Source organism: Paralichthys olivaceus, chromosome 20, assembly GCF_024713975.1.
Source record: "Paralichthys olivaceus isolate ysfri-2021 chromosome 20, ASM2471397v2, whole genome shotgun sequence".
NCBI classification, from domain to species: domain Eukaryota; kingdom Metazoa; phylum Chordata; class Actinopteri; order Pleuronectiformes; family Paralichthyidae; genus Paralichthys; species Paralichthys olivaceus.
In genome coordinates this window covers 5798594-5823148 of record NC_091112.1, presented here as the reverse complement: position 1 = coordinate 5823148, position 24555 = coordinate 5798594, and the positions used below count along the sequence as shown (strand labels likewise).

Sequence of the window (24555 nt, the reverse complement as noted above, 5' to 3'; positions counted from 1 at the left end):
AGATCTCTGCTGCCCCCAATCGTCTGCAACATAAAAAACAGCCCAGGCTTCTAATAAAGGGAACAGAACCTGTGCATCACTGTGGATCTGTTCCCTGATCTAGCTACATTTCCCTCTTTTATCCTCGAGGGGCCGTTTAGTTTAGACTTAAGCTCAACTGGACATTTATGAACAATACTGATATGAATATTTAAGATTTTTCAATAAGAATATATAGATGGAGTGTTCTCTTCATGGAAATTTGACTGTTGGGCCTTGGTAGTGGTTCTAGTTTTTTCTTTTACATCCTTTAAATGTAATTTGGAAATAACTGCCTCAAATTCAGGGTGCGGGAATTTAACAGTTAAACTTTGAATATAACGTATATATATATATATAGGAATTGGACATTTATATGAACAATAATGCGATTACAGTGAATTGAGGATGAACCAGAAGAAGACTCAGCGGCAAGTCACCATGTTTACACTTTTATTGCTTTGCATCAAACGGCCATGACACAAAAGTCATCATTCAAGCAAACAACATGTTGCAGTGTGCTTCACTGATGTTACGTCTGTTCATGTGCATTGAAGTTGTGATGATGGTTTGTTGCTGATATCGTTTGTCCACCTCTTTAAGTTGATAAATCTTAATGAGGTGGATGATGTAATAATTGGGCCTTTTAAAAATCTAAATAATGAATATTATTAAGAAATAATAAGTTAGTAGTCGGTGGACAAATTACATTTTTATGTAGAGAGCTATAACCAGGATTTCAAAGCATGATTGGACAAAACATCATGTCTGATGTTGCCAGTAAAGTAATTTGACATTCACTGATAATTAAAACAAAACAAAACACAGTACCTCAATACTGATTACAGATCGTTTGTGCTGTGGCAGTAGAAACACTGTGCACAGTTAGAGTTACATTTGTAAATGGAAGATAGCACAAGTCACATGGTGCGAGTCGGTGGCTCAGGCTACGACCTTCACACAGACGTGGAATCACATTTAGGCAAACATAACACTGAGCCACGTAAAGTGAAGATGGTCTGTCTTTGGCGTTTGTGTGCCACCTTGTTTTTGTGTGTGTGTGTGTGTGTGTGTTCTGAACACTTATATTAGACTTGTACATTAAGATCTCCAACAAGGCACGTAGATAAGCTATTGTTCGTATAGTCACTGTAGCTACACACAGACAGAGCGGATGAAACGCACACGAAAATCGTTTCACTAATTATCCTTTGCCTGAACATGAGCTCAGAGTCACGAGTCCATACGTTGCACGGTATGGAACACTTATTGCTAAAACAGGACTGCACTTAGCAAAATAAGAACAACTTCATAGAATAGAATATTTTTACACTTACTGTAGACTTGCATAAAATGATTTGCAACGCTAGACGTTTACTAGTCTTTACACCACACGTACACTATCACTAACATTATTACAGACAGTATAAAAACAGGTGCAACTAACCAGGGTCACAAATATACTGTTGTTTTTCTCCTGCACCTCACTAGATTTAATGATTTACAGCATTTATGAAAATAGTCGTGGTACCAGCGATGACAGGAATACAGTGGACAGTTAATTATCGCCGCCTTGTGAGAAAAATATCAAGTGACTACGGTCAGAAATCCTTCGAGATTCCTGAGTTGTTTGACATTTGAACAACAGCTCTGTAGATACTGTGGGAGAAGAATCCTTTTCATTAAACACACTATATAATCCATTTTTAGGTAAGAAACTATACTGGGAAAGTGCTTACTGTACAGTACAGACTTTATATGGCCTCAGAAGTAGGTTTTCTATAATGTTACAAATGAAAAGAACACAGTTTACATACATACATACATATAATGATATTTCTTTAACAGCACATATCATATAAACAGTGAGGTTTACAGTGAAAATAAACTGACCGACTTTTAAAGCAGCATTATCAACACTGAGTGCTCCCCCTGGAGGAAGGGGAAGGTATTTGTAAGTAAGTCTATAAAGACGTATGCAGTAGTCGTGTGGCGTCTGACTGAACGTACCTTGGTTTTGGTTTGTGTTGTTTACTGTAATGCGCCAGGCCAATTCTGAAATTAAATCCTCCGTCACTGACGGGGCCTGGCCTCATAATCGAACGAGTGTTAGAAGCTGGTGTCGTTTAGCGAAAGGTCTTAATCCGACCTGAAACACACAGAGACAAACGGGACAGGACCACTCACAGACATCTACAGTACTGCGACCAGCTAAAACAATGACAGTAAAGTTAAAATTAAAATACACAAGGGGTTAGAAATAAAATCAAATTCATACAGTCCAACAATCTCCACTAGGTAGGCCCCTTACTTTGGCATCTGTGGTTTGAACAGGTGATTTGCTAGAGAGAGTTCCTAAACAGTGAGCGTCGGTGGGCAGTTGACAGCAGAATTCCTCCGTTCCTCTGAGACGTGTGCTCTACAGTACATCATGGCAGCTATTTGTACATTATGTGCTGCACCCTTCAAGACTTGAGTGGAGAAGGACTCACAGCCCTGGGGTGTAGGGGAGGGAGCTCGTCCGCCGCCCTGGAGGTGGCAGCTCTGCAGGCAGGTTGTGCTGCTTCAGTTTTACGCCCCTCTTTCCCACTAAGATGGAGTGTTGGTGTGCGAGAAGGTAGCAGGAGGGAAGGAGGGCCTCCCTTTTATCACAGGAAGGTCTCTGCAGTGGAACCTCCTCCAGGCGATTCGGGGCTGACGTCCACTCTAACGCAGGCCACCTTCTCCTGGCTGAGACGGAGATTCAGAGACAAGATTAATGCTTCGGACGTTGCTGTGAGTGGAGAGCAGCCGAAAATGTCAGATTCTGTTAAGATGCAAACTCCTTTGATTTTACAACCCAAACTATGCCCGAGGGATGAGAGGGCGAGTGTGAGGACTGTGCTCTTCACTGCGATGAACATCGATCAAATACACGTTAAAATGTTTTCCTTATAAAATTATTTAAACACATTGAGAAATTTTAACTTTTGAGGGCTATACCAAATTTTTTTTTTAATATTCCTATAATAGGAAAAAGCCTTGGCGGACATATGCACAGTACTGGATGCCTTCTAGATCTATTTGTTTGTTTGTTAGTTAGCAGGTAATAAACAACTACTGGACAGGTTTCCATGAAACGAGAAGGAAAAAAGAACCTGTTAAAGTCTGGATTTTTTTTTTTTACTTTCTTTAACACTGACATTTTCATTTATTCTCAAGATTTGCAGATCTTGAAAAAAATAGACATGATTAGGGGACAGATATTTATTTGTGCAGTTTGGTGCAGATCCAAATAAAAATCCAGATCTTGTGAATTTAAATGTATTTTCATAAGTCGACTGTTGGTCGTTTGGTTTGTGCCATTCTAGTTTATGTTATCATATTAAAGTCGTGCAGCTGAGAGCAAGAAAACTTCTGATAGCCCTGACACCTTCCGCTGCACGTCTCTGGTCGGGCACACGAATTGAGTTCACATCTGTATTTGTGGATATTTTGTCCATTTCATCAGAGATGTTTAAAACCAAGAGGTCAGAATCAGGACTACATGCTAAAATGCAAACACAAAAATAAGGAGACAGGCATCTAGACATCAAATCAACAGACACAAACATGCAAAGGAATTACAAATGAATGCAAATTAAAAATCAGAGCTGACAAGACAGATAACACAGAAATGTCCCTTTGCATTAGAAGCACCAGGTATTAGTTGATTGTGTGAACTTCACTAGTTAATCACACAAGAATCAAATCGCTTAAACATTTCATCACAGGTCATTCATCCACAAAACAAAAAAAGCACACAACAACAAGAACACACAAAGCAGTGTGTTTTCCTCAGTTGTGGCCATGCGCTAAGTGTCTGAGTATCAGTGAGCGAGGTTAGAGAGCAGCCATGTGGGTCAGACACAGCCCTGCTACCTCTTCTTCCATTGGAAGGCTGTGGGTCACTAGTCCTATTCTGTATGATCTGTTCAAGATGGACATAACAACACACAGCTGACGACCACAGTCAGAGAAACCATTTCAGCTTGTATAAGACATGAAGCATCTGAAAATGCGTTCACAGCTTTAGATTCTGGACTGGTTTTCTGGATCAGACATGCAGAAAAGATTAAATTGCCTTACGCTACAAATAGAAATAGGATACTCTTAGTGAGTCATGAAGTATTTGAGCTGCTTTTCATTCTAGAATTGGGTGTCAGTGTGTGGTTTCTGTGCTGCACTGCTCACCTCCCTGAGAGTGATTTCACTGGGATGCTGAGGTGGTTCGAGCCTTCAAAGCCGACCTTCAGTCCCATCCCCTCCTCCTGCAGCCTGGACTCCGCCTCCTGGGTGAAAACAGCAGCGGAAGCATACATTTAAAAAACAGCTGTTACTGCGTCGAGGCTCGTGCATCGCCGTCTTTTTGGCTGGATATTATGACATAACACTGGTTTATGATCACACAGGGTCGAAAGTTGGATGTAAATAGAGTAATATGAGTTAATGGAATGTTTCACAATGTTTTGTTTGAAGCTTTGAATATTGAATGCTATGTTATGCTATGTTTAAGTTTGGACTTTAAGCTTCTTTAGTTCTGTGACTGAGGGCGAAGTCTGAATACGTTCAGTTTAGAATGTTCTAGATGGAGTCGAGGGTTGAAGCGGTGTCACTGTGATAACTGATAAGAAATTACCTCAAGCAGTTTTGAGATATCAAATCTCAAGAGGACAAAAACACGTTTTGAAGCCGCCGTTGACTTTGGCCACCAAATTCTATTCAGGTCATCTTTGAGTCTCTGTGACGTACAGCCTGAAAACATAATGTCTCCGGACACTGGCGTGAAGACATAAATATGAGTGTTTACCAGTTTTTCTCGAGCTTTCTTTTTCTTGTCATCCTCTTTCTTCTTCTTGCTTTCTGGCATCAAGTCGTCCAGCCAGCTCAGCTCTCTCTTGGTGAAGAAAAAGTCCAGAAGCTTTCGGATAAAGACCAGCGCCAGAACCTGGAGACACAGACAAGAGAACTATTATCACAGGCTTCATATCAAAAATATGATAAAACATATGTCTACTGATACTGGGAAAGTGTTTAAGGATTAAATGGTTAGTTTCTCATTTTAAACAAGTAAAAACCTAATTTCAAGTAAAACCGTCCTCAGACTAAACTTCCTGTTGTGAATTCACAGGTATCTGTTTAGACCCAGCTCTACTGAACACATCAAAGGAGTAGAAGTTTACAGAGGATGTGGGACCTTGTGGCAACGTAACCATGAAAACAAACATGAGCAGAGATGTGGTCACACGCATTATGCATCATGATTCCACTTCCACAAGCGACGGCACAACATTGTTGTCATCAGTCAAAGAAAAGAAATCCTGTGTCTTACTTTTCACCACAGTTGTTTCTAGTTTTATTTTATTTTTTACGACGAAGCCTCAAACTGTAGCCTACATGTGGTATAAGGATTATGGAGGAATATTTTTGGTTCTGTTCTGAGCTCTTATTTAGCAGGAAAACATTCCACACTCTAATCTGGAGGGGGGGGGGGTGACACTATCTGCATCTATGTCTTTGATAACTAATCGTATCCTGTTGTAGTGAAGTGATGAATAAATGAGAGACGTCTTTACCATCATGGGAAACACAACAGCTGCTGCAGAGGCCTTGATGACCCAGAGCAGCACCAGACAGGTGAGCTGCACCAGGGTGAAGATGTGGACCTTCCACAGCGGCACATAGCGGAGATAGATCAGATCCGGCTGGTGCTTGGCAGGCATACCAAACAACTTGATTCTGTCAAAGAACTACAGAGAAAATGAGAGGGAAGAGACTCAGCGAGGGAAATAAGATATGCAAATCACAAAAAGGCCGGAAAGATAAGGTCTGACGAGGATCGGGTAAAACTCAATACGTTATTCAGGAGCTGGAACACATTCAACAAAAGCTTTTAAGGATGCTGAATTACGATCAAAGGGCTGGAGCCACAGGGGCCAAACTTATCTTTACTAACAGCTCGTGACTGCTCTTCTGTTCAGAACTGAGGAGCTTATTATCTTCAAAGACCAGCAGAGGAGAGACTTACTTGAATTCCTTTGAGGGAGGAGACACCCATGTAGAGAAAGACTCCATACAACACTGGCATTGGAATGAACTGTAAAGAGCAGAAGTGAAATGACACAAAATAACTACATGATAAATAAAGATATTCAGCAAAACTGAAAAAAATAACAGGTATTCTGTTGAACGAGGAAAAACTGCATAGGTAGAAAAAGTGAGCGGCTTTGAATATCCGTGTCTAATGTAAGTCATATGGCTGTTGTTGCTTTGAGACATGCACTAAACTCCTGATATTTTCGTGAAATTCTGCTTATGGGCTGTATGTGAGACTACATATCAGTCAGTTACTCCCGGCATTTTCCAGAACCTTAAAAGTTCCAGGGATCCAATGTGAGAATGCAGGAGGAAAAACAGCGTGTTGATGAAATGGACTCAAAACTGAAAAATGTATGCTGCTTTACCCAGGCACCTCCCCTTGCATGAATGTTCTTGAAACTTCTGTTTGTGTGTCTGACCATACTTCTTCTTATGTGACAGTCAAAGTCTGGAAAATGCTCCGAAAACTGGGTCATTTTGATTTATAATAAGTGAAATCAGACAGAAGCCCAGGAGAGTGTAATTTATTTTTGCAAGGATTTTCTCCAGTGATAAAACCATCTCACCTTGAGCACTGACGTCATGAAAACGGAACAACCCATGAGGACAAAAATCATGAACCCAGTGACACGCTGCTCTCGAATGCCCAGAAACTTGGGCTGTTCTCCTGGAGCGGAGCAGCCAGACTCCACCTTCAGGCTGTTCACGTGGGAGATGGAGAGGACGGTTGCAGCCACGAACCACGGCAGGCCCATAATGGAGCACACACCCAGCATTACTGCCACGATCAGCAAGTCCAGGTGATAGCCACAGCCTTTCTGTAGGACACACAAGGAAACAAGTGACAGTTGAGAGATGTAAGACCAGCGATGAGTGTTTGTCCCTGTGGAGCAATTGTACAAAAATAACAGAATTACAAAGCACAAGGAGCATAATCAGAATTTAATTTGCCAAAGCATACTTGGAAACTTCAAGGTGGGTTGAGTTTATTTTTATAAGAGTACCAATGTAGAAATCTGAGAAGCAAAAAGACTACTACTACAACAGAGGAAGGGACAAGACGAGAGAATAGTTTGCCTTCAATCATAATTCAGGATGATAGAAAGAAGTGGTAAGAGATGAGCAAGGTACAGAGGATGAGAGAGGTGAAGAGATACCAAAGTACAGACTGAAAGAAAACAAGTTGGAGGCTGCACCATGTAAAAAGAACATGTGAAAAAAGCAGGTGAACAGACAGATTGGGTAGAAAATGGGTTTAGTTGGTAAAGTCTTCATTACAAAAGTATCTATGCACTTCAAATGTCCGGGCTTCAACAAACACAACAGCAGAATATACTTACATTGTCATTAAGTTAGTCAACAATGCAATTACATTCTTTGATTTGCATTGAAAAAACCAATATAGTTTTTAATTTATTTTGGGATAAAATAACTACCCAGAAAGCTTGTTATGACTCTGCAGTATCTTGGGGGAACCACTTGCTTTTGATATTTCTTATTCAGATATTTTATGACTGTTGTGATCCTTCAGTTTTATTTTTACATTTTAGATACAGCACAGTTTTACTTAGCACTATTTAAAAGGCAATATAAGAGCCTGGAACACTTGAGAAAACTTGACTGCGTGTGTCTTTAAGATGGAACACTGGCTAAAGTAAATCTCCGCAGGCAGGTCTGACCTTGAGTTTGTGCTCCTTGCGGTTTATGATGACTGCAGTGATCTGCTGGTCCATAAAGATGAGGATGGTGCAGAGCAGGGCAGGAAGTGCAGACACCAGCAGAGTCCACCAGGGATTTTCTCCTAGCGGGTCCATTAGCCAGCCTCGGTTCTTTGAAGTAGGCTGGAGGCAAAAGGCAGTGACGTGCTACTTTTAGTGTTGAAGCCATTAAGGATTTATTTGAGAATATGTGATAATGTAAACATTCATTAGGTTTAAGCAGTAAATGGAGAAATGTCCTTACAAAGGAATGAGGATATAGAGGGTACAGTTATTTTATTTAAATTCCACTTTTCTAATTTTGACATCCATGGATTGAGATAGAAATACAAACTGGAAGAGATGCCTACCTCAAAGCGGTCGGGAACATTCAGTTTCGGAGATGGGATGCCCATTAGATAGTCAACCAGCACCATGATCATGATGGTTATAAACACAGCAAAGTCGCTGATAGTGGAACGCACCTACAAACAAAAATATATTTATTCAGAGATGTGATATGAGCTTGTGTGTACTTTCTACTGTGTTTCAAATGTCATATTAATTACATGTGTGTCGACAGTAACAGCATAACAGTTCAGACAATACCAACACAGAACACCAAGTGATAACAGAGTAGCTGCGAATGTGTGGGAGGATGCAACATGATCTTTTCTTTTTGTGCATGAGACTGCTCCTGCATACTGATGAGTGATGCAATGTAAACATTTACACAGTGTGAGAGGGTTTTATCGAGACAAACACACACTTGCACTCACAGAAACATAGAAAACATCTTATTCAAATATTAACTTACTTAATTAAAAATCTTACTGTAAGTTTAAGTTTTTAAAATCCACTATCTGTTTTGTTGGCAGTAAAATAAAACAGATGCACATAAAAAATCTCACCTTGGTGGGAAAATATCTCTCCGTCTTGAATTGCTTGAGGAAGGAGGAGAGGAAGAAGGTGGTGAAGAAGAGGATGATCGACCAGAAGAGAACATCTGGGATGTAGGGACCATGGTGACCACAGGCCGGACCCACAAACTCCCCATGGAGCGTTTTACACATCTAGAGAAAAAGGCAAAATATTGTAAAGCTAATTCAGATGAGCAGTTAATGGCAGCTTAGTCGTGTAAATAGGAGCAGTACACGTATGTTCATGTGCCTGATTAAACCCATATGAATCAGTGAGTGAGTGTGGGTGTAATTACAGCCCGTCACACTGGAGGTCACTGTGTGCTTTCCTCACCGAAACATTGAGGCTGCCCCAGGGGACAGAGTCTGGGCTGTATCCCGACTGATTCCACTTCTGCTCCTGCTCATATGTGACATTGGCTGGAGGAGAGCACTGACACCTGAGGAGCAAACGCCAAGTCAATTCTGCACCTTGATCCTATGCAGAAACACTTCTAGGTTCATTTTGATTTTAAAAACAGAACATTACTTGGTTTAAAATGTATTATTTTGAAAGGGAGTCATTTTCAGTTAAGCTCTGTGGAAAAGCTTGAGCCAACACAATTACAGTGTTCAGCAACAAAAGCTTATTCCTGCTCCACATTTGACCTGAAATAGTATACTATACTGAGTGATTATAATAGTTAAAGGAGAAATCTCAGTACTTACGAATACAGAGTAAGATTGTCCAGGTCGTTGTGCATGTTGACAGGGTAGTGTTCCCCCAAGTGAAACAGCTTCTCTAGAGCCTCGTAGATGAAGATGATGCAGATGAGCGCGGCAAAGGCCTCCTCTGTGAATCTGGTGATGTAGCAGACCAAGGAGCTGGCATCTGTCGCCACCAGGACGAGACACATGAAGGCTGTCCACAGGCCGATGCTGGTTCGCAGTGACAGGTAGGAGAGGCCGTAGTCGCTAGGAGAGAAAGGCAAAGACGACATGCAGGAGAATGGATAGAGGTATACATGTGCAACACTACATTGCTATGACGACCATTATTATTATATTATACTATTATTTCATCTTGATGGGAAAAGTTAACTTGCTTGGACAAACCTGCAGAACTTGAAGAGGATCTTCTCAAACACTAAAACGGGCCCCGTGCTGCCAAGAATAGTGAGGGGCTGGCCTGCGAAGAGGGAGTACGCCACTCCTGTCAGCGACGCCCCAAATAGAGACTCTATAGCACTCTGTCGACGAAGAGGAGAGGGAGGGCGTGAGGGGATGAGAAATAGAGGATGGGGAGATGAAATCACACAAAGGAGAATCGACAGGGAAAGGCTGAAGGAGAAAAGAGAGGGATGATTTAAAGAGACGAGTTTTGATTAAACAGACACTGGCCTGCGACTGAGAAGCTCGACAAACTGTTTGAATGTTTCCACTCTGCTGACTTGTCCAAAGTCATATCTCTGTGGAGCGCTCGCCTGCTGAGTTTACTCGGACGCATCACACACACCAGCACACAGGCTGTGCCTATGCCAACAGGCCCCGGTCTAGTACGGACAGTAATAAAAAGACAGATACCCTATAGAATAGATTACAGAGTGATAACAGATTAGTCCATGGGAGGATGAATAATCATCACATCCTTTTTTTAGCCAGTGAATAAAGACCTCACAGTGAAAGACATGTGCTCAAATGAGTCTATAACAGAACGCTGATGTGGGTGAAAGATAATGGCTATTCTTCCTGACACACTAAATGAGCTGCTTTATTAAAAAAGTGACAAATAGGATAATCAGAAAAGGACAATGTGTGTCTTTGTTGTGAAACCGTAATGATGTTATTAACTAGGATGGACCATAGGCTTCATTTAGATGTGAAGGGCTCCACTGCCTCCCACTATACAGAAATAAAGCAAAAGTATCCTGGATGAGAATGCTGCTATCTTTTTCCAATTTTTATTTGGCAACTATTTAATAGCTATCAGAGGATCGAGCCATAAAAAAGATCAAATAAGTAATAAAACCAAATGACTAGGAAAAGGAACAGTTTGACATCCAGCAGTGGAATTACCCAAATTAACAGAATCCATCTTTGAGAAAAATGGTGTTGTTTGACTTTTTAGTTTGTGCCAATGTCTCATCATATTGAGACGCTCAAGCTAAGTATTCAGACTCACTATGTTGCCTTTTGTGGCCTCCCCCAGCAGACCTCCAAATGTGATGACGGGGGACATGCAGGCGCAATAGAGGAAGAGGACGGAGGCAAGACACTGCAGACTGAAGGAGTCCCTGATGTCACTCCAGTAGAACGGTGCTTTCCGCTTGATATCCCAGATCAGACCTCCAAATATCCTGAAGGGAGGACAGAGGTAGATCTTAAAGTTCACATAATATTGGCGGCAGGGAAAAATACACATCAGTGAGTTCATGGGAAGAATGGGAAGAGTCAAGTGGATGCGCCTGAGTGAGCATCACATAAAACAAAATGAAGCAGTTAAGTTTCAGAAATCAATGAGGTAAATGGTTAAAAACATTGAAGTAGTTGACTCTGTGAATTCTTACGATGTGTAAATTCATGTTGCTCTGTTAATAGTTGAAATCAATTCAATGCAGCGTGTTTGATAACATAAGGTGATTAAAAGTGTAATGTTGCTCAAAGTGCTAATTTACTTTTTTCACATGGTTAATTGGTAAGAAATGTTTTTGCATCTGGTCGTTTCCCTGAACAACAATTGTTTCCATTTGCTGGGAGTTAAGCCAATTAATAATGTTCAGCACCAAAATCCAGACACTGTTTGCCTTGAATTACTCCCTATCCACACTTCTTCTCTCTGGTTCTGCTTCTTTTTCTTTTTTTGACTTTGCCGTGGAGAGAATTTAAATTCATTTCTCACGTTGCATATCTTTTTTCCCCTCTTCTGTGACACCTGAACAATTGCTCGGCTGTGATGTCTTCTTTCATTTTCTTTTTCCAGAAACCTCTGGAATACCTCTATTGCCTGCTTCATCAACCTCCTCTGTTCTCTGTCCCTCTTTTTAATGTAAACCCTGATTTTCTTTGAGCTTTTCTTTAAATTGGCTTCTTCCAACTCCCTACACTCCTCTGTCCCAGAATAGCTCCTTCTCACAGTAGCAGTGAAAAGGAGAGTGAATCTGTAAATAATACAGTGCCTCTCGACTGGTGTGTTTGTGTGTGTGCAGAGTGCGTGAGTCTGTCTGAGGTTTAAAATAAACACATTGTCCTGGCTGTGTGGCCTGGACTCTAGAGACCCAGCAGGAGATATCCATAAATGTCAGCATCTGAGGTCCATACTGCACGGTAGAAAAACATCTGCACAAACACAGTAGCATTTAGCTCGTACGTCATAGATTTTCAGATTCCAGACTCGTGATATGTGAGGAATCCAAAAGCTCTGATTAAAAAAATGGTGCTAACAGATCAAGTATGACTGCTGTCTACTGTTTGGGTTAAACATATTGCAAAAATCCTTCAGCTAATGTCTCTGTGATTAATCTCATCATCTTCTTCATTATTCTTGCCAATAATAAGTCTCTGTAACTGAAGATGATAAGATGAGGTCTTTGGTCTCTCAAATGAGCTTTTTCCTGCGGCTCTTCTTATCATCAGTTACTTGTCTGAGTGTGATCATCATGATATATTACACATGCCTGCCTTCTGACTAATGAACTTGTTAATTCCACTAGGGTGAGCTTTAATGATCAAATATTTCTTTGTCAACACACTCAAGTGATATTATAAATTATTAGAGTGAGTGAGGTCCTTTTGCTTTGAGAAATGATCATTTAAAGTTGTTACTGTGCCAAGAAATGGACAATACTCACATCCCCGTCCTCTGCAGCTCAGGTCCTTCATGATGGTCCTCATCCTTTTCCAGCTCACCTGCTGGAGACGCACTCCCGTTGGGCTGGGACGGTCTCTTCCTCTTCATCTGTAGATCAAAAGATGTCTATATATAATACGGCTCCATGCATTGAAATCCCTTTGCTGTCATGATGCTTTTTATCCATAAGAGGGCACTCTGTGTGTGAATATAGTGGTTCGAATTAAAATGATAGGTACAGAAATAAACACACAGGAAAGTTTGGGAAGTCAACTTCTAGATTACAGTTTCTGGGACAAGACTTAAATACATCATTCAAGGTCAAGCAAGTGTCTATTTTGTTAGTGTGCAGCTAAGTAATGATCTCTGCACCAACACCACCCAGGCAAATCTAACACTATCTTGGACAAAGAGGTTCACTAACCTGAGATGGGACATTCTTGGGAGGCTCGATCCGAATCGTGGGATCCCATTCCCCAGGAGGCAGGACAGTCACTTGATCAAGGAACTCGTCAATCCCAGAGAGGAGATCCGTTCGGTCTTTGGCTTTGTACGCCACATCATGGAAAATCTACAAAATGTATATTATTAGCAGTTATTGAATAACTCTGTACTTACAAGTTAAAATTATTCACGACAAAAGCAAGAGTGAGGACAGTGTAGACATTTCTTTGACAGTTTAATTTAATTAGACTCTAGCTCTTACCTCATCTGTCATGAGTGTGGCCATTGATCTGCCAATTTCATGGTACTGCGGGCCTTTGCCGTGAGGACCCAAAAGCAGGAAAAGAAACCTTTGAACAAGACACACTGTCAAACTCTAATTCACCATAAACCACAGTAACTGCAATACTACTCACAACACAAGGCGCTGCATTCACTTAATGACACTGTGGAGTTATATCGGTTTCATAATTTCTCACTAAAATTGCCTTGTGTGTATCCATTCTTGCAAAACTTGTGCAAGGATTTATTTTTTTTATTGCTCTACATGCACTAGCTCCATGTGCTTTAGACTTGTTTAGATATGTTACTTTAAAGATTAAGATCTGAAAAAATGGTGTTGTGGACATCCAACCACTGTCAGAAACACGGTAAACCTCCATGTTTTTTTTAGCTCCATGCAAAAAGGACTTTCACAAATGTCTCTGATGCAGCCAAAGTTTAATAACCTCTAAAAAAAATGGTGACTGTTATGGAATATCTAATAATTCATTAAGTTTGGTATCATTCAATTCCTATTCAGTGTACCTCGTGGGAACAGGCACCTCTGTGAGGCCTGTGATAAGGACCGCAGGAGACAGTCGCACAAAGGCAATAATGGGCTTCTCCAGGAAGTCCACTTCTCCCACCAGCACGTTGGAAGCCTCAGCACCCGGAGGAATCTTTTTCATGAAATTCATGTCCACCTAAAACCGAAAGAACGAATTAAATTGAGGAATTAGATGACAAATACTCATAATAAAACAGAGCAAATACTGAGACCAAGGAGAGGAAGTTGTGCTAAACAATAACAGACTATACTGTAGGTCACAGGAAGTGTCACAGAAGTTTACACATGCAAAAAGAGAAGAAGAGGTGGGAATGGAAGGGATGGCAGCAGGTCGTTAGCTATGATAACAAATGAGGAAAGTTAGTAGCTATCCTAAGAACTACATAGTACTGAGCAAAGATGTCTGTTGCAGTGATGCATTTCTTATCATGTTCCCTGAATACATATCTCTTGGGTACAAGGGCTGAATACAGATTTGAGTAAGGCAACATATTTTTAAATCTGTGTAGCAAATACTGTGCCTTCATTCCTCTTTTGTGTCCTGTGGCTTATGTTAACACTGCGTCATATTTTCTGGCAGTCACAATGGATGCCATTATTTTATGGATTACAAACTGAAAAATGGTCGGATGGATGGCGGCCATGAGAGGGAGGAATTTTTTTAAAGCTAAACACAGTTACATAACCACTTTTATTTTGATTATCAATTCTTAGTTTGTTGGGAGGAGGGATGATGTGTAATGTCACATTGGCTCCCACAGAGGCAGTTTTCAACACAGGCCACTGAAATGTCTGTGAATGTCCAGAAACTGAAGAAAAACACAGATGGACTTGGTCATGGGCCCCTCCACCATGAGAGACAGTTTCTGTGCTCAGTACTGTGGTTAGGTTACCTTGCTGAAGTCGACACTGCTGCTTTCTCTACTGACCCCTACTTTGGATGGCCTCCTCTCCACAGCCTTATTGCCATCCAGGTTGTTTGGGACGGAGTTCGGAGATATCAATGGTCCTGGGAGGAACAGGGAGAGACAAAGCGATGATTGACAGTGTGTAAGGACTTCAGAGGAAATAACCGGCAGAGAAAAGCTGCGAGATTTACGATAAAAGTCTGAATGTGAAAGGCATTATTAAATGTCATTTGTCTTTCATTTTTCTCCCTAATCAGATTTTAATCAGGAAGAAATGAAAATAAAATGTCAAGGTGTGTTTATCTTGAAAAGATAAAGAAAGATTCAGAAATTAAAGATGTACAGTTAACTATACTCCTCAAATAACCAGTTTTATCAGCCCTGGATAGTGTTTCTGCCAACCAGGATATATCCAGTTCATTTCTCCACTATTCGCTTTGAGATAGAATCAAATGACAAAACTTTATCCTGCAAATTTCTTTACATCTCAATGGGATGAGAAACAGTTTCCTTTTGCACACGGTAGTGAACTGCATTTCAGAAGCTGACTGATATAAAATAAAGTTGTGATCAAACTGATAACATACAAAGATACGACTTGTTAAAACTAAATAATCCCTATTGAGGTAGTAGATTAAAATGTTTTCTTCCACCACTACCATTACAAGCTAGATGTGATGATTTCTCCGACACTGTAATGGCTCAGCTAAAGTGAGGATATTTTTGACTCAGCACCGTTGCCGTCAGATTTCTGTCTGTTAAGCTCATTACTCTGGTGCTTAAGTCCGTCCTGCTTAGCTTGAATTCATGTCAGCTTTGAGCTAAATCTGAGTGGAAGTGTTTGCCTGACAATTCACCTTCTTCTGACAACTGCGAAAATTGCAGAAATGCTTCAACACTGCTTAAGTGATTTGAGCCAACCAGACACAGGAAACGCTAGCACTTGAGTTGACATGAGAGGGGGAGATGAAATGAGGGCGTAATGTGTTGAATCAAAGAATAGCATATGAACACTATTCTCTGAAATTCTGAAGTAACACTTCTTTTACCAGGTTTTTCCACAAATTTCTCATTTTTGCCATAAAGGAAAAAAAAAACTAAATACATTTATAACATCTTAATTATTGTGCCACAATCTCATCAGCATATAATCCCAAATCCATTTAAATGTGCAGTTTCTCCCTGCATGCATTCTGGCCAGTAAGCCATACCTTTGAACTGTACCCCTGTGGATTCTGGGTAGCTGCGATTGCTGAACAGGAGCATGATTGCTCACATACCCGACAAAGCCTCTTGGAATAAGGGGGGGATTAGCTAAGGTTGTGTCCGTAAACAAACTTCATTCAGGAAGGCTAAGCCGTGGAATGCTCCCTCATACCAGCCCTTGAAACATTGGTGTCACACTTCTCATTCACATGCAACAGAAAAGAGGAAACCAAATAACAAATCGGAATCTATGTGGGTCTGGTTGCACTGGGACTGATACTCAGTTCTTAAAGTATATTGTCTAGTAGCTGCATGGATGTGTTTACTCAGTGAGCTGAGATCTACTGCTGGTGATCTACAGTTCTTAATTAGAAAATAAATTCTCCACGGTTTCTGTTTCACCCAGGACTTCATAGTCAGTGGGTTCAATGTAGGATTATGTATAAAGAAGCTATATGGACAACTCAGTCCTATTCAAGTGCATGTCAAATAACTTCTAAGAAGATCTACAGCACGTCGCTGCATAGCCGTCTGTTCGAAACCTGTAAGCCAGCTATTTCTGGCATCCAGACAAATTCCTCTTAGTGACACATTCAGGGCATTTTACTGTCAAACACTGTATCCCTATTTAACAAATGTTAGACACCATTGCTGTACAACAGTTCAATTTTTTACAACTTAGAGAGCACATTATTAAACTGTGACGATGAAGGCTAGAACCCCTCCCTCCAAATAACCCACACACTGATGTCATGATGCATGCCTCTTGGGAAATACTGTATATTTTCCTAGAAGGGGTACAATTACTGAAGCTCGTCAGCTATAATAAGACCACCCCAACCTTTCAGATTCAACTCTCGCCAAGTGATCACTGCTTTTAATGACCCACACTTTGAAATGGAGCCATTCCCAGAGTGAAGCAAACAGACGCACATGCACACGCACACAGTCTAATAATAAACGGACATGGCTTGGTTTGGGGAGAACAAAAAGTCACTGTTAGTTGCCGCTATGATAGCACTAACACACCCACCCTGGTCTGGGCTTTGATTTAGCCGGGCTGCTGCAACATTCGGGTAAAAGAATGTTTGTTCAGGAATTGATGAACACAAAGAGCAGGGGTGCCAAATGGTGCAATGCGAATGGAACAAGTTGCATGAATGTTATATTTGTGTGTACTTGAAATGAGGCAGTCACCTGAGGATAAAGGATGTTTTAGATCAGTCTCTATACATCGTAACTCAAGTTTAATGACTTACCAGCTAAGGATGTTATGAGCAGCTATCTGCAGGGGATGAAGGCATGTTGTCATTTACTGGTGCCTAATCCAATTATTTAAAAAAGGCCTCAATTAACATAATACAATGATGTGATTAAGCAGCAGACCAACACTAAAAATAAACTGCAGCCATGAGTTCAAATTAATGACATCTACAGTGAGAGAGAATGTCAACAAGTAAAGAGCAGCTTTGCATTACCTCCTGGAGTTCAAGCAAAATGTCGAGATTCAAGACTATTTTAATGATCTAAGCCAACGGTCTAAAATGCATTGGGGCAAGTTCATCAACGATGTATCCAAATCCATTCTACTTTAAAGGCAGAAAAAGGTTTTCACGGTACCTGGTGAATGCTTCAATTGTCAATTGTCATTGTCTTTTAATTATTCGTCACTGTGTTTTGTGCATAACATTAAATAAACCAATCAGACAACGTCTAATTTGATGAACCAACATGGAAGCTCGATGGCTTGAGCATTTTCTATTTGAAGGTCGTTTCTGAGCGGGAAAATGAAAACTAGCAGAGACACTTCTTGTGTCATGCTTGCTGCTGCCTTGCACTAAGTGTAAGATAGAGCCCTCTGTCTAAATCCTATACAAAAGCTCTCTATGGATATCAGGCATTTACATTTCATAACAAACTGTTTGAAAATTTGAGATTCAATTTACAGTTTCCTAATAATTCTGCTGCATAAACCCACTAAATTGGCTTGACTGATTTTCATATAAGTAAATGTTTCCTGAATAACCGAATTACGCAAATGCCTCAGACGGTCAAGTGGCAAAAAGGAACAATGTGATCAAGTGATTCCTACTCACAGATCTTACATGAAACAACCTGAATGAGAAGCTCAACAAAGTAAAACGTCACAGGACACATGATGAAGTGTGACACAGACAGAGCAGAATATTTTGAAGGCAACCATGCAATCACAATGAAGGAGGCTGGAACGGGGACAGGGCCCAGCAAGGCAAAGATGCTGAGGCATGTCTTAAGAATATGTAGAGAGACAGATTTTTGAATAGCAAAGCAAGCTATAAGGAGTTTTCAGGAAAGCAAGAGCAACAGTGGAATAGACAGAAAGAAACAGAGAAGGGAGAGAAGCAAGAATCATGAGGTGGAGGAGAGAAATGTTAAAAACTTAGTGGATAATATACAGTGGGGAGTGCGCCTTAGCAACAGAGCCTTGCTGTGGGTTATTGATGAGATGGCCCGCATGGTTGGAGCATTACAAGTTAACGGGGAGCAGAGCTTTCATGCTAGTGCTAGTGTTCTCTGTTCAAGCCGTGACTCACACTGGCAGGCTACACAGATATTTGCCTTCTAAGGGCAGCAGCTCGAGGCTCTGGGATGCCAAGGATGTTCGTCGGCTGAGCTGTGGCGATGTTGCCTCATCTTCTGTCGAGTTTGGTGGGTCGTCATCCTCTGGAGGAGATACCACCACCTCGGGGATGCCTTGAGGGCCAGGGCCTGTGCCACGGGTGCGTGGTGGGCTTTGGGAGGAGCGCCGGAAGAAAGCTGGGGTACTTTGTGGGGTGGTGAGGGGCGAGGGGCCTAGGGTGGACCCAGTGTTGGAGGAAGAAGAGGGCAGGAGGTGGTTGAGCAGGACGGAGACTCGGGATTCTCGTCTCTGGGACAGGTTGGAGACAGAGGAGGATGCCCCTGGCTTGTGGAGAGAAAGACGTGAAGAGGACAGGCCCTCTCCTAACAGAGGAGACAATGGCAAAAAAAGGAGAGGAGAGGGGAGAGAGAACAGGAGGGAAAGAAGGAAAAGGAATAAGGGATGGAGCCAAGAGAAAAAAACACATGAAGTAGGAACACATCACAAAAATGGAATCTTGGTTGGGGACACGGCCGGAAGGGGTGGGCAGCAAGAGCGTGGCAGAGTTGGAGAGATTTGTGCTTGCAGAAACGTGAGCAAAAAGCAAGGTTGAGAGCAGAAGACACTAAGGATAGTTTTGTGATGCGTGTAGGAGTGTCTGCAAGGGCCAAGCCACTTGTCTTATTCAACTCCAGACAAACCAATCACACGGCGGCGTGACTGAACTGAGGCACAGGCCTAACTTCAGCTTGCATGCAGGAGGGGATGACCTAGCACAACGTCAGTGCACTGTAAGCAAACATGTGCTCCGCTGCAGACAGTCATAAATCACGGTGCAGGTCACACAACTTTCACACTACGACTACAACCATCACCCACCATTAATGTAGACCTTTCACAACTGTATTTCAGGTTTAATGACGTGACAGTGGAAGCCCAGCAAGAACTACACACACAGAAGTGCAGAATGTGATATTTTCTTTCATTCTCTAAACTTCAGAATGGAGCCCAAGATCTTAAAATGCAGAGCATACATTAACAACACTGTGGCCATGCCCATCAAAAACACACAATGCAGGTTAAGCAATATTTCATGGTCACCTCAAGTAATGAAAACAATCATTATTTCAAATCCCAAAGCCAGGCCAGCAAAACAGGTTAGCACAATCATTAGCACCCAGATTTCTCTTTCACTAAGGGAACCGCTTCAGTACAGATCATTCTCCAGATTTTACTCACTTTTACCATCCACCTTCTATGCTGGCATTGAGGGATTTGAACAGTGAATTTTTAGCGACAGTTCCCGCGGTGGTGAAAAAAGTGGAGGAAAAAGAAATGTGAGTGCTTCAAAGGATCTCACCGTTTCTCTCAAGCAAGAGCGGGTCGGAATGTTTCTTGCCTATGTCAGCGATGGAGCGCACCAGAGGGATGCGATTGCTGAGCTTTCTCTCGTTCTGGTGGTGGTGCTTCTTCAGCATGGCTTCTCGCACCTGGCAGCAGAGGTCCTCCTTCAGCTGGCCCGAAGCCACCATGCTGTCTATCAACATGTCTGAGTCGGACAGAAGCAGGACCACAAATTCACACAAAGAAAATTGAAGTCATGAATGGGGCATTGAAAATTATATTATTAGACTAATGAATCATTTGATTATTCATCCATCAGATGTACCTGCGATTTCCTCGATAGTGTTGGCTCTCATATCCAGCATGACAGTGCCGTTGAGTATACAGCTACGTAGTTCAAATAAGCTGTGAAGCGACAATGTAGCCACGTAGGGCTTACTCCACCTCTCACCACCATCTTCCACATCCTCCTCAAACTTCAGCCATCTGTAGAGAACAGAGTGACAATTAACAATAGAGTTATAAATGTGTATCTTTCAAGAACATGTCGTTCCGGCTCATATCGCCCAGCTAATTCACAAATTCAAATCTCACTTTTCAGAGCACAGTGAAGAGCTGCAAACTGAGTGAGTCATCCTCCTAATCTGTCCCTTACTACACACACAAGTTTTAACAGGAAAGGAACAATCTCTGAAATGCCAGCCAAGTCACAACTACAATATAAAACTCAAAGTTCTTAATTTGATAATAAAATAATAATTCATGATTTATAAAAGCTCTGTTAAAGTTGAAGCTCTCCAGTGAAGAGTGGCTTGTGGGGAACTATTTCGGTATTCCTGAGTATTAAAGAGAAACATTAAACAGAACTACAAAACCAAACTAAATCTGGTTTGAAGTTTTTTTACTGACCTGGCAGTCTCTTTCCATTCCGTGGCATTGCTGCCGTCCCTGAAGGACAGCTCGTCCAGCTCAGTGAAGAGGTCATGGGGGACGTGCTCCAGGTCATCGTCCTCTGTACCCAAGATGAACTGGACCCTTTGGGAGGGTGTGTCTGGACACAGGGTGCGCAAAGGACAAAGATCATATTTGTGTACAGTGATAAAAAGCAAAAATAATCAAAGCAGCATGTGTTATTAAAGGTACCCTGAGGAGTCCTGGGGGAAATAATACACAGCCCATGGTTAAACACTATTTCACAGTCCAGAAATGCAGCAGAGTGCCAGTGAATGCAAGATAGGAGAAGTTAAGCTAGTACACATGGTTGAATTGAACACTGTTCTAAATATTTTCTAAGAGAGGAAGTGTTTATTTTTTGGTTGTGGAGAAAGATGGCAACATAGATGCTGCACAGGAACTTTCTTTTGATGGCTGACTGAATTAGATAGAAGAAGACGGAAATAGATAAGGCATATTACAAGGGAGGTAGTAATGGAAATGACTGGAAGAAATAAGGGAGTATCAATTTTTTTTAAATTTGAGATTCATATGAGTGCATGTCTCTGCTATGTGAACGAGCATTAGGTCCAACTGTGTGGATGGAACAAAATCTTCTTGCTGAATATTTATCATATAAATGATGATGCACTGTGCCCTCAGTGAGAGCTTAAAATTCTGTATGACTGCCGTTAACATTCAAGGCATCGTTTGGGTACCTGCAGCTGAAGTGATACAGTAACTTCTCACACAAACATGTTGACACGTCCCTGAAAATGTCACTCTTCAATCAGTGTCAGTGGCTGGCTCCCTGTGGCCTTAAATGCCTTTTAGAGCTGAATGTTTTATTTACGACTGTTTAAAAAGCAGAGAAACGCTACGTTTACGAAGAAGGGACTTAGTAGAGTGCCCAAACTTTGCTGCTGGGCTTGTATTTACTTCTAATTTAAAACTATTTGCAAGAGAACCACAACCTATAAAAAGATATTGAAAAGTATACAGAGCCTGAGATACTGGTCTATCTATTCTGGATTGCAAGGGGTACTGTTTATTGTCTGAGACGAGTCCAGAGTCCTGGCCAGTGTATGAACATAAACAGTTGAAGGCCAAAAGCACTAAATCGAAAATAAGACTTGAGAGTAGAGCTGAAGAAGGGAAATACTAATTTAGAGGATTGTCTCTGTGTGCTTGGTGTTAAGAACAGCGTCTAACCATAAGATGGGGATTCCCGGCCATCTTCCTTCCCCTCCTCAGCATCTCTCTCTCTTTTCTTTCGGTGGTGTTTGTGTCCTCGGTGGCGATGCCTCCGCTTGGTCTCTCTTCCAAGAGGAACGTGGACACCTACGTATACTGCTCTGTGGCCTGGGGACAAGAAAGACACAAATCAGACGGCCTTCCTTTGAGACCATCTTTCACACAAACCGAAAAATGTAAATGGTAAGGAGAAAAAGAAAAGCAGGAACAGTATTTTTGCAAGAAAATTAAGCCTAAAGGAAGGAATACAGTTTACAATTTCAGACTCACTACCATTTGAGATAAAATACAAAGAACTTTTTTTCATTCCTTTTTAGTGCTCTTCATAATCTACTTGAAGGAAACCAGAGAACAGCATTTAACTTTTTCAACCCTTCTGTTTTCCTGCAAATGTTTTATCTACTTCCCCTCATTACTTTCACTCCATCACAGGAACTCTAAGATGCAAACGGCCTATTTTTGCTCTATATAACACTGCCAATTTTTCACAGATGAGTTTCTCTCTCTATGATTTGAGGGGAAGCCCAGGAGAAATAAAACCAGGATGCAGCACTCGGAGGACACAGTAAGAGACATGAGCTGAAGAGATGAAGGAAAACAGAGATGGAGGGGAGGGAAGAGGAAGAGAGGGGGAGAAAAGATACAAGAGATGAAAGAAGATGGAGGGAAGAAAACTGACAGTTTAGCTGGACAGAAAGCAGAGTTCTCCACAGGTGTCACACAAGGAAAGAATGGGATAAATGGAGATATTATTGAAGGGAGTGAGGAAGACACGAGGAGTGGTGGACTCAAATAAAGAGAGTTTTTACATATAATACACAAACTTCAAAAAAAAGAACATGGAAAAATGGCTTTAAACTTACTTTCCAACTCTTCCTTCTCATAGTTTGAGTGAGTGGTGAAGCTGGTCTTTCCATGGTCAACTATGGCCTCTTCATCTAGACCCTGAGAATGATGAAGAGAGACCAAAAAATCAGGAAAGAAAACACTTTAACGTCACTGTAATAGAACACAATGTTGATGAAACATTTAAATCAAGCTTTGATTCAACTTTTACAAACTCTACCCGTCAAAACAGAAATCACATATGTGGGATCCGTCAGTGAGAGATGTGTGGAATATAATAATATAGAGGAAATTTGCTTGGTCGTGACTCATGATCAAGTCGAAAGGGAAATTCCACCTGGCTACAGACAGTAGACATCACAATCATCAAGTACTGAGCCCTGTTTGTTTTAATTTGTATATTACGACCATATCAGATGTCAACAGAATAAGCTTAGACCGTGGTCTGGAGAAAGATGCAGTTAAGTGTACTTAATGATTACTGATAAAATTCTCTTCTTATTTGATACAGAGCACCAAACAAGCTGACACGTAGGTTCAATTTGGCAGAAGATGTGATAACTGAATAAATTATCTACAACCTCAAGTGCTTGTACAATGTGACAGGAAGGTTTATCTATGAGCTGGTTTCCACAAACTAATTAGTCTGTACTGGAAACTATATCCACTGTAAAGGTTCAGACAACAAAGGTCGAGTTTCATGGCAACGTCAAGAGGTTTGCTATGCTCATTAAAAAAGAGGTTATGACCTTTGTTAAAAAATATTTTGCTTAGTATCAATGTGATGGAAACAAGACAGAAAGGTCCAATTAGATGAGACAGGATGCCCGCCAGCAAAGGTAGACAACATTATTAATATTCCATCCTATATTATAATGCCCTGACACAATAATTACAAGACCCAAACACACGTGTACACACCTAACCCTGTGTGCTGGACTCACACATCAGCGTTAACGCTTGATGGTGGGTTTGCTCGTCCCATGGCGTTGGACTGATAAACGCAAATGAAATGGTAAAGGGAAATGAAATCCAAAACCAGATACAAAAACAGCACAGTATAATTGTTCTCTGTTGCTGCACGAAAAGTTGAGTTACGCCACAGAACCACAACGCAGTTTGGCAATGACGTCAGCTCATTACAAGTGAATGAGCAGCGTTTCGGTTGAAGCCTTCAACACATACATTTGAAAACATTAGCCTAACCTTAAGCATCTCAAATAAATGCCTAAGTCCAAACCCTAAAGGTATGCCAGACAGTGAGGACTGCTCCCACTTTCCCAAAATGTCCTCACTCCATCAGATTCTAACAAAGATAGAAGTGTAAGTGTACACACACACAACACTAATTCTAACCCTAAAACCAGGTCTTCACAGCCCATTAAAAGTGGGTCAGACAGTGAGGACCGGCCAACAAGTCCTCCCTTTCCCAAAATGTCCTCACTGTAGGTTGTTGGTCATCACAAAGATATATCTATACAAGAATACACACACATACAAGAATACACACAAACATACACACACGTGTGTGATAATCTGTAACCTTGAGTGTAAACAGTAACCTTGACCCTTAGACCATTACCAGTACATGCTTAACCTACACCATTAACCTGA

General features: G+C 41.3%; 1 protein-coding gene across 13 annotated transcripts in view; it reads right to left on the bottom strand.

Annotated features, from left to right (window-relative positions):
• Positions 1–457: 457 nt before the first annotated feature.
• Positions 458–24555, bottom strand: part of LOC109639156 (sodium bicarbonate cotransporter 3-like) — a 34087-nt gene continuing 9989 nt past the window's right edge. For 2 of the 13 annotated variants that reach the window (XM_020102464.2, XM_020102465.2), the window contains exons 2-25: positions 22959–23040; positions 22054–22203; positions 20818–20959; positions 20234–20394; positions 19925–20113; positions 18564–18947; positions 14745–14860; positions 13830–13987; positions 13285–13372; positions 13003–13149; positions 12580–12686; positions 10914–11088; positions 9848–9981; positions 9461–9706; positions 9087–9192; positions 8744–8905; positions 8204–8317; positions 7815–7976; positions 6702–6953; positions 6065–6133; positions 5613–5786; positions 4847–4984; positions 4231–4328; positions 458–2748 (exon numbers count right to left, since the gene is read on the bottom strand). In XM_020102464.2, the coding sequence (XP_019958023.1) occupies positions 2667–2748; positions 4231–4328; positions 4847–4984; positions 5613–5786; positions 6065–6133; positions 6702–6953; positions 7815–7976; positions 8204–8317; positions 8744–8905; positions 9087–9192; positions 9461–9706; positions 9848–9981; positions 10914–11088; positions 12580–12686; positions 13003–13149; positions 13285–13372; positions 13830–13987; positions 14745–14860; positions 18564–18947; positions 19925–20113; positions 20234–20394; positions 20818–20959; positions 22054–22203; positions 22959–23040 (3636 nt within the window). In that variant the 3' untranslated portion in view covers positions 458–2666. Of the gene's footprint in view, positions 2749–3918; positions 3968–4230; positions 4329–4846; positions 4985–5612; positions 5787–6064; positions 6134–6701; positions 6954–7814; positions 7977–8203; positions 8318–8743; positions 8906–9086; positions 9193–9460; positions 9707–9847; positions 9982–10913; positions 11089–12579; positions 12687–13002; positions 13150–13284; positions 13373–13829; positions 13988–14744; positions 14861–18563; positions 18948–19924; positions 20114–20233; positions 20395–20817; positions 20960–22053; positions 22204–22958; positions 23041–24555 lie in introns of all 13 variants that reach the window. The other 11 variants (XM_020102466.2, XM_069515950.1, XM_069515949.1 and 8 more) reach the window with 9 other exon arrangements.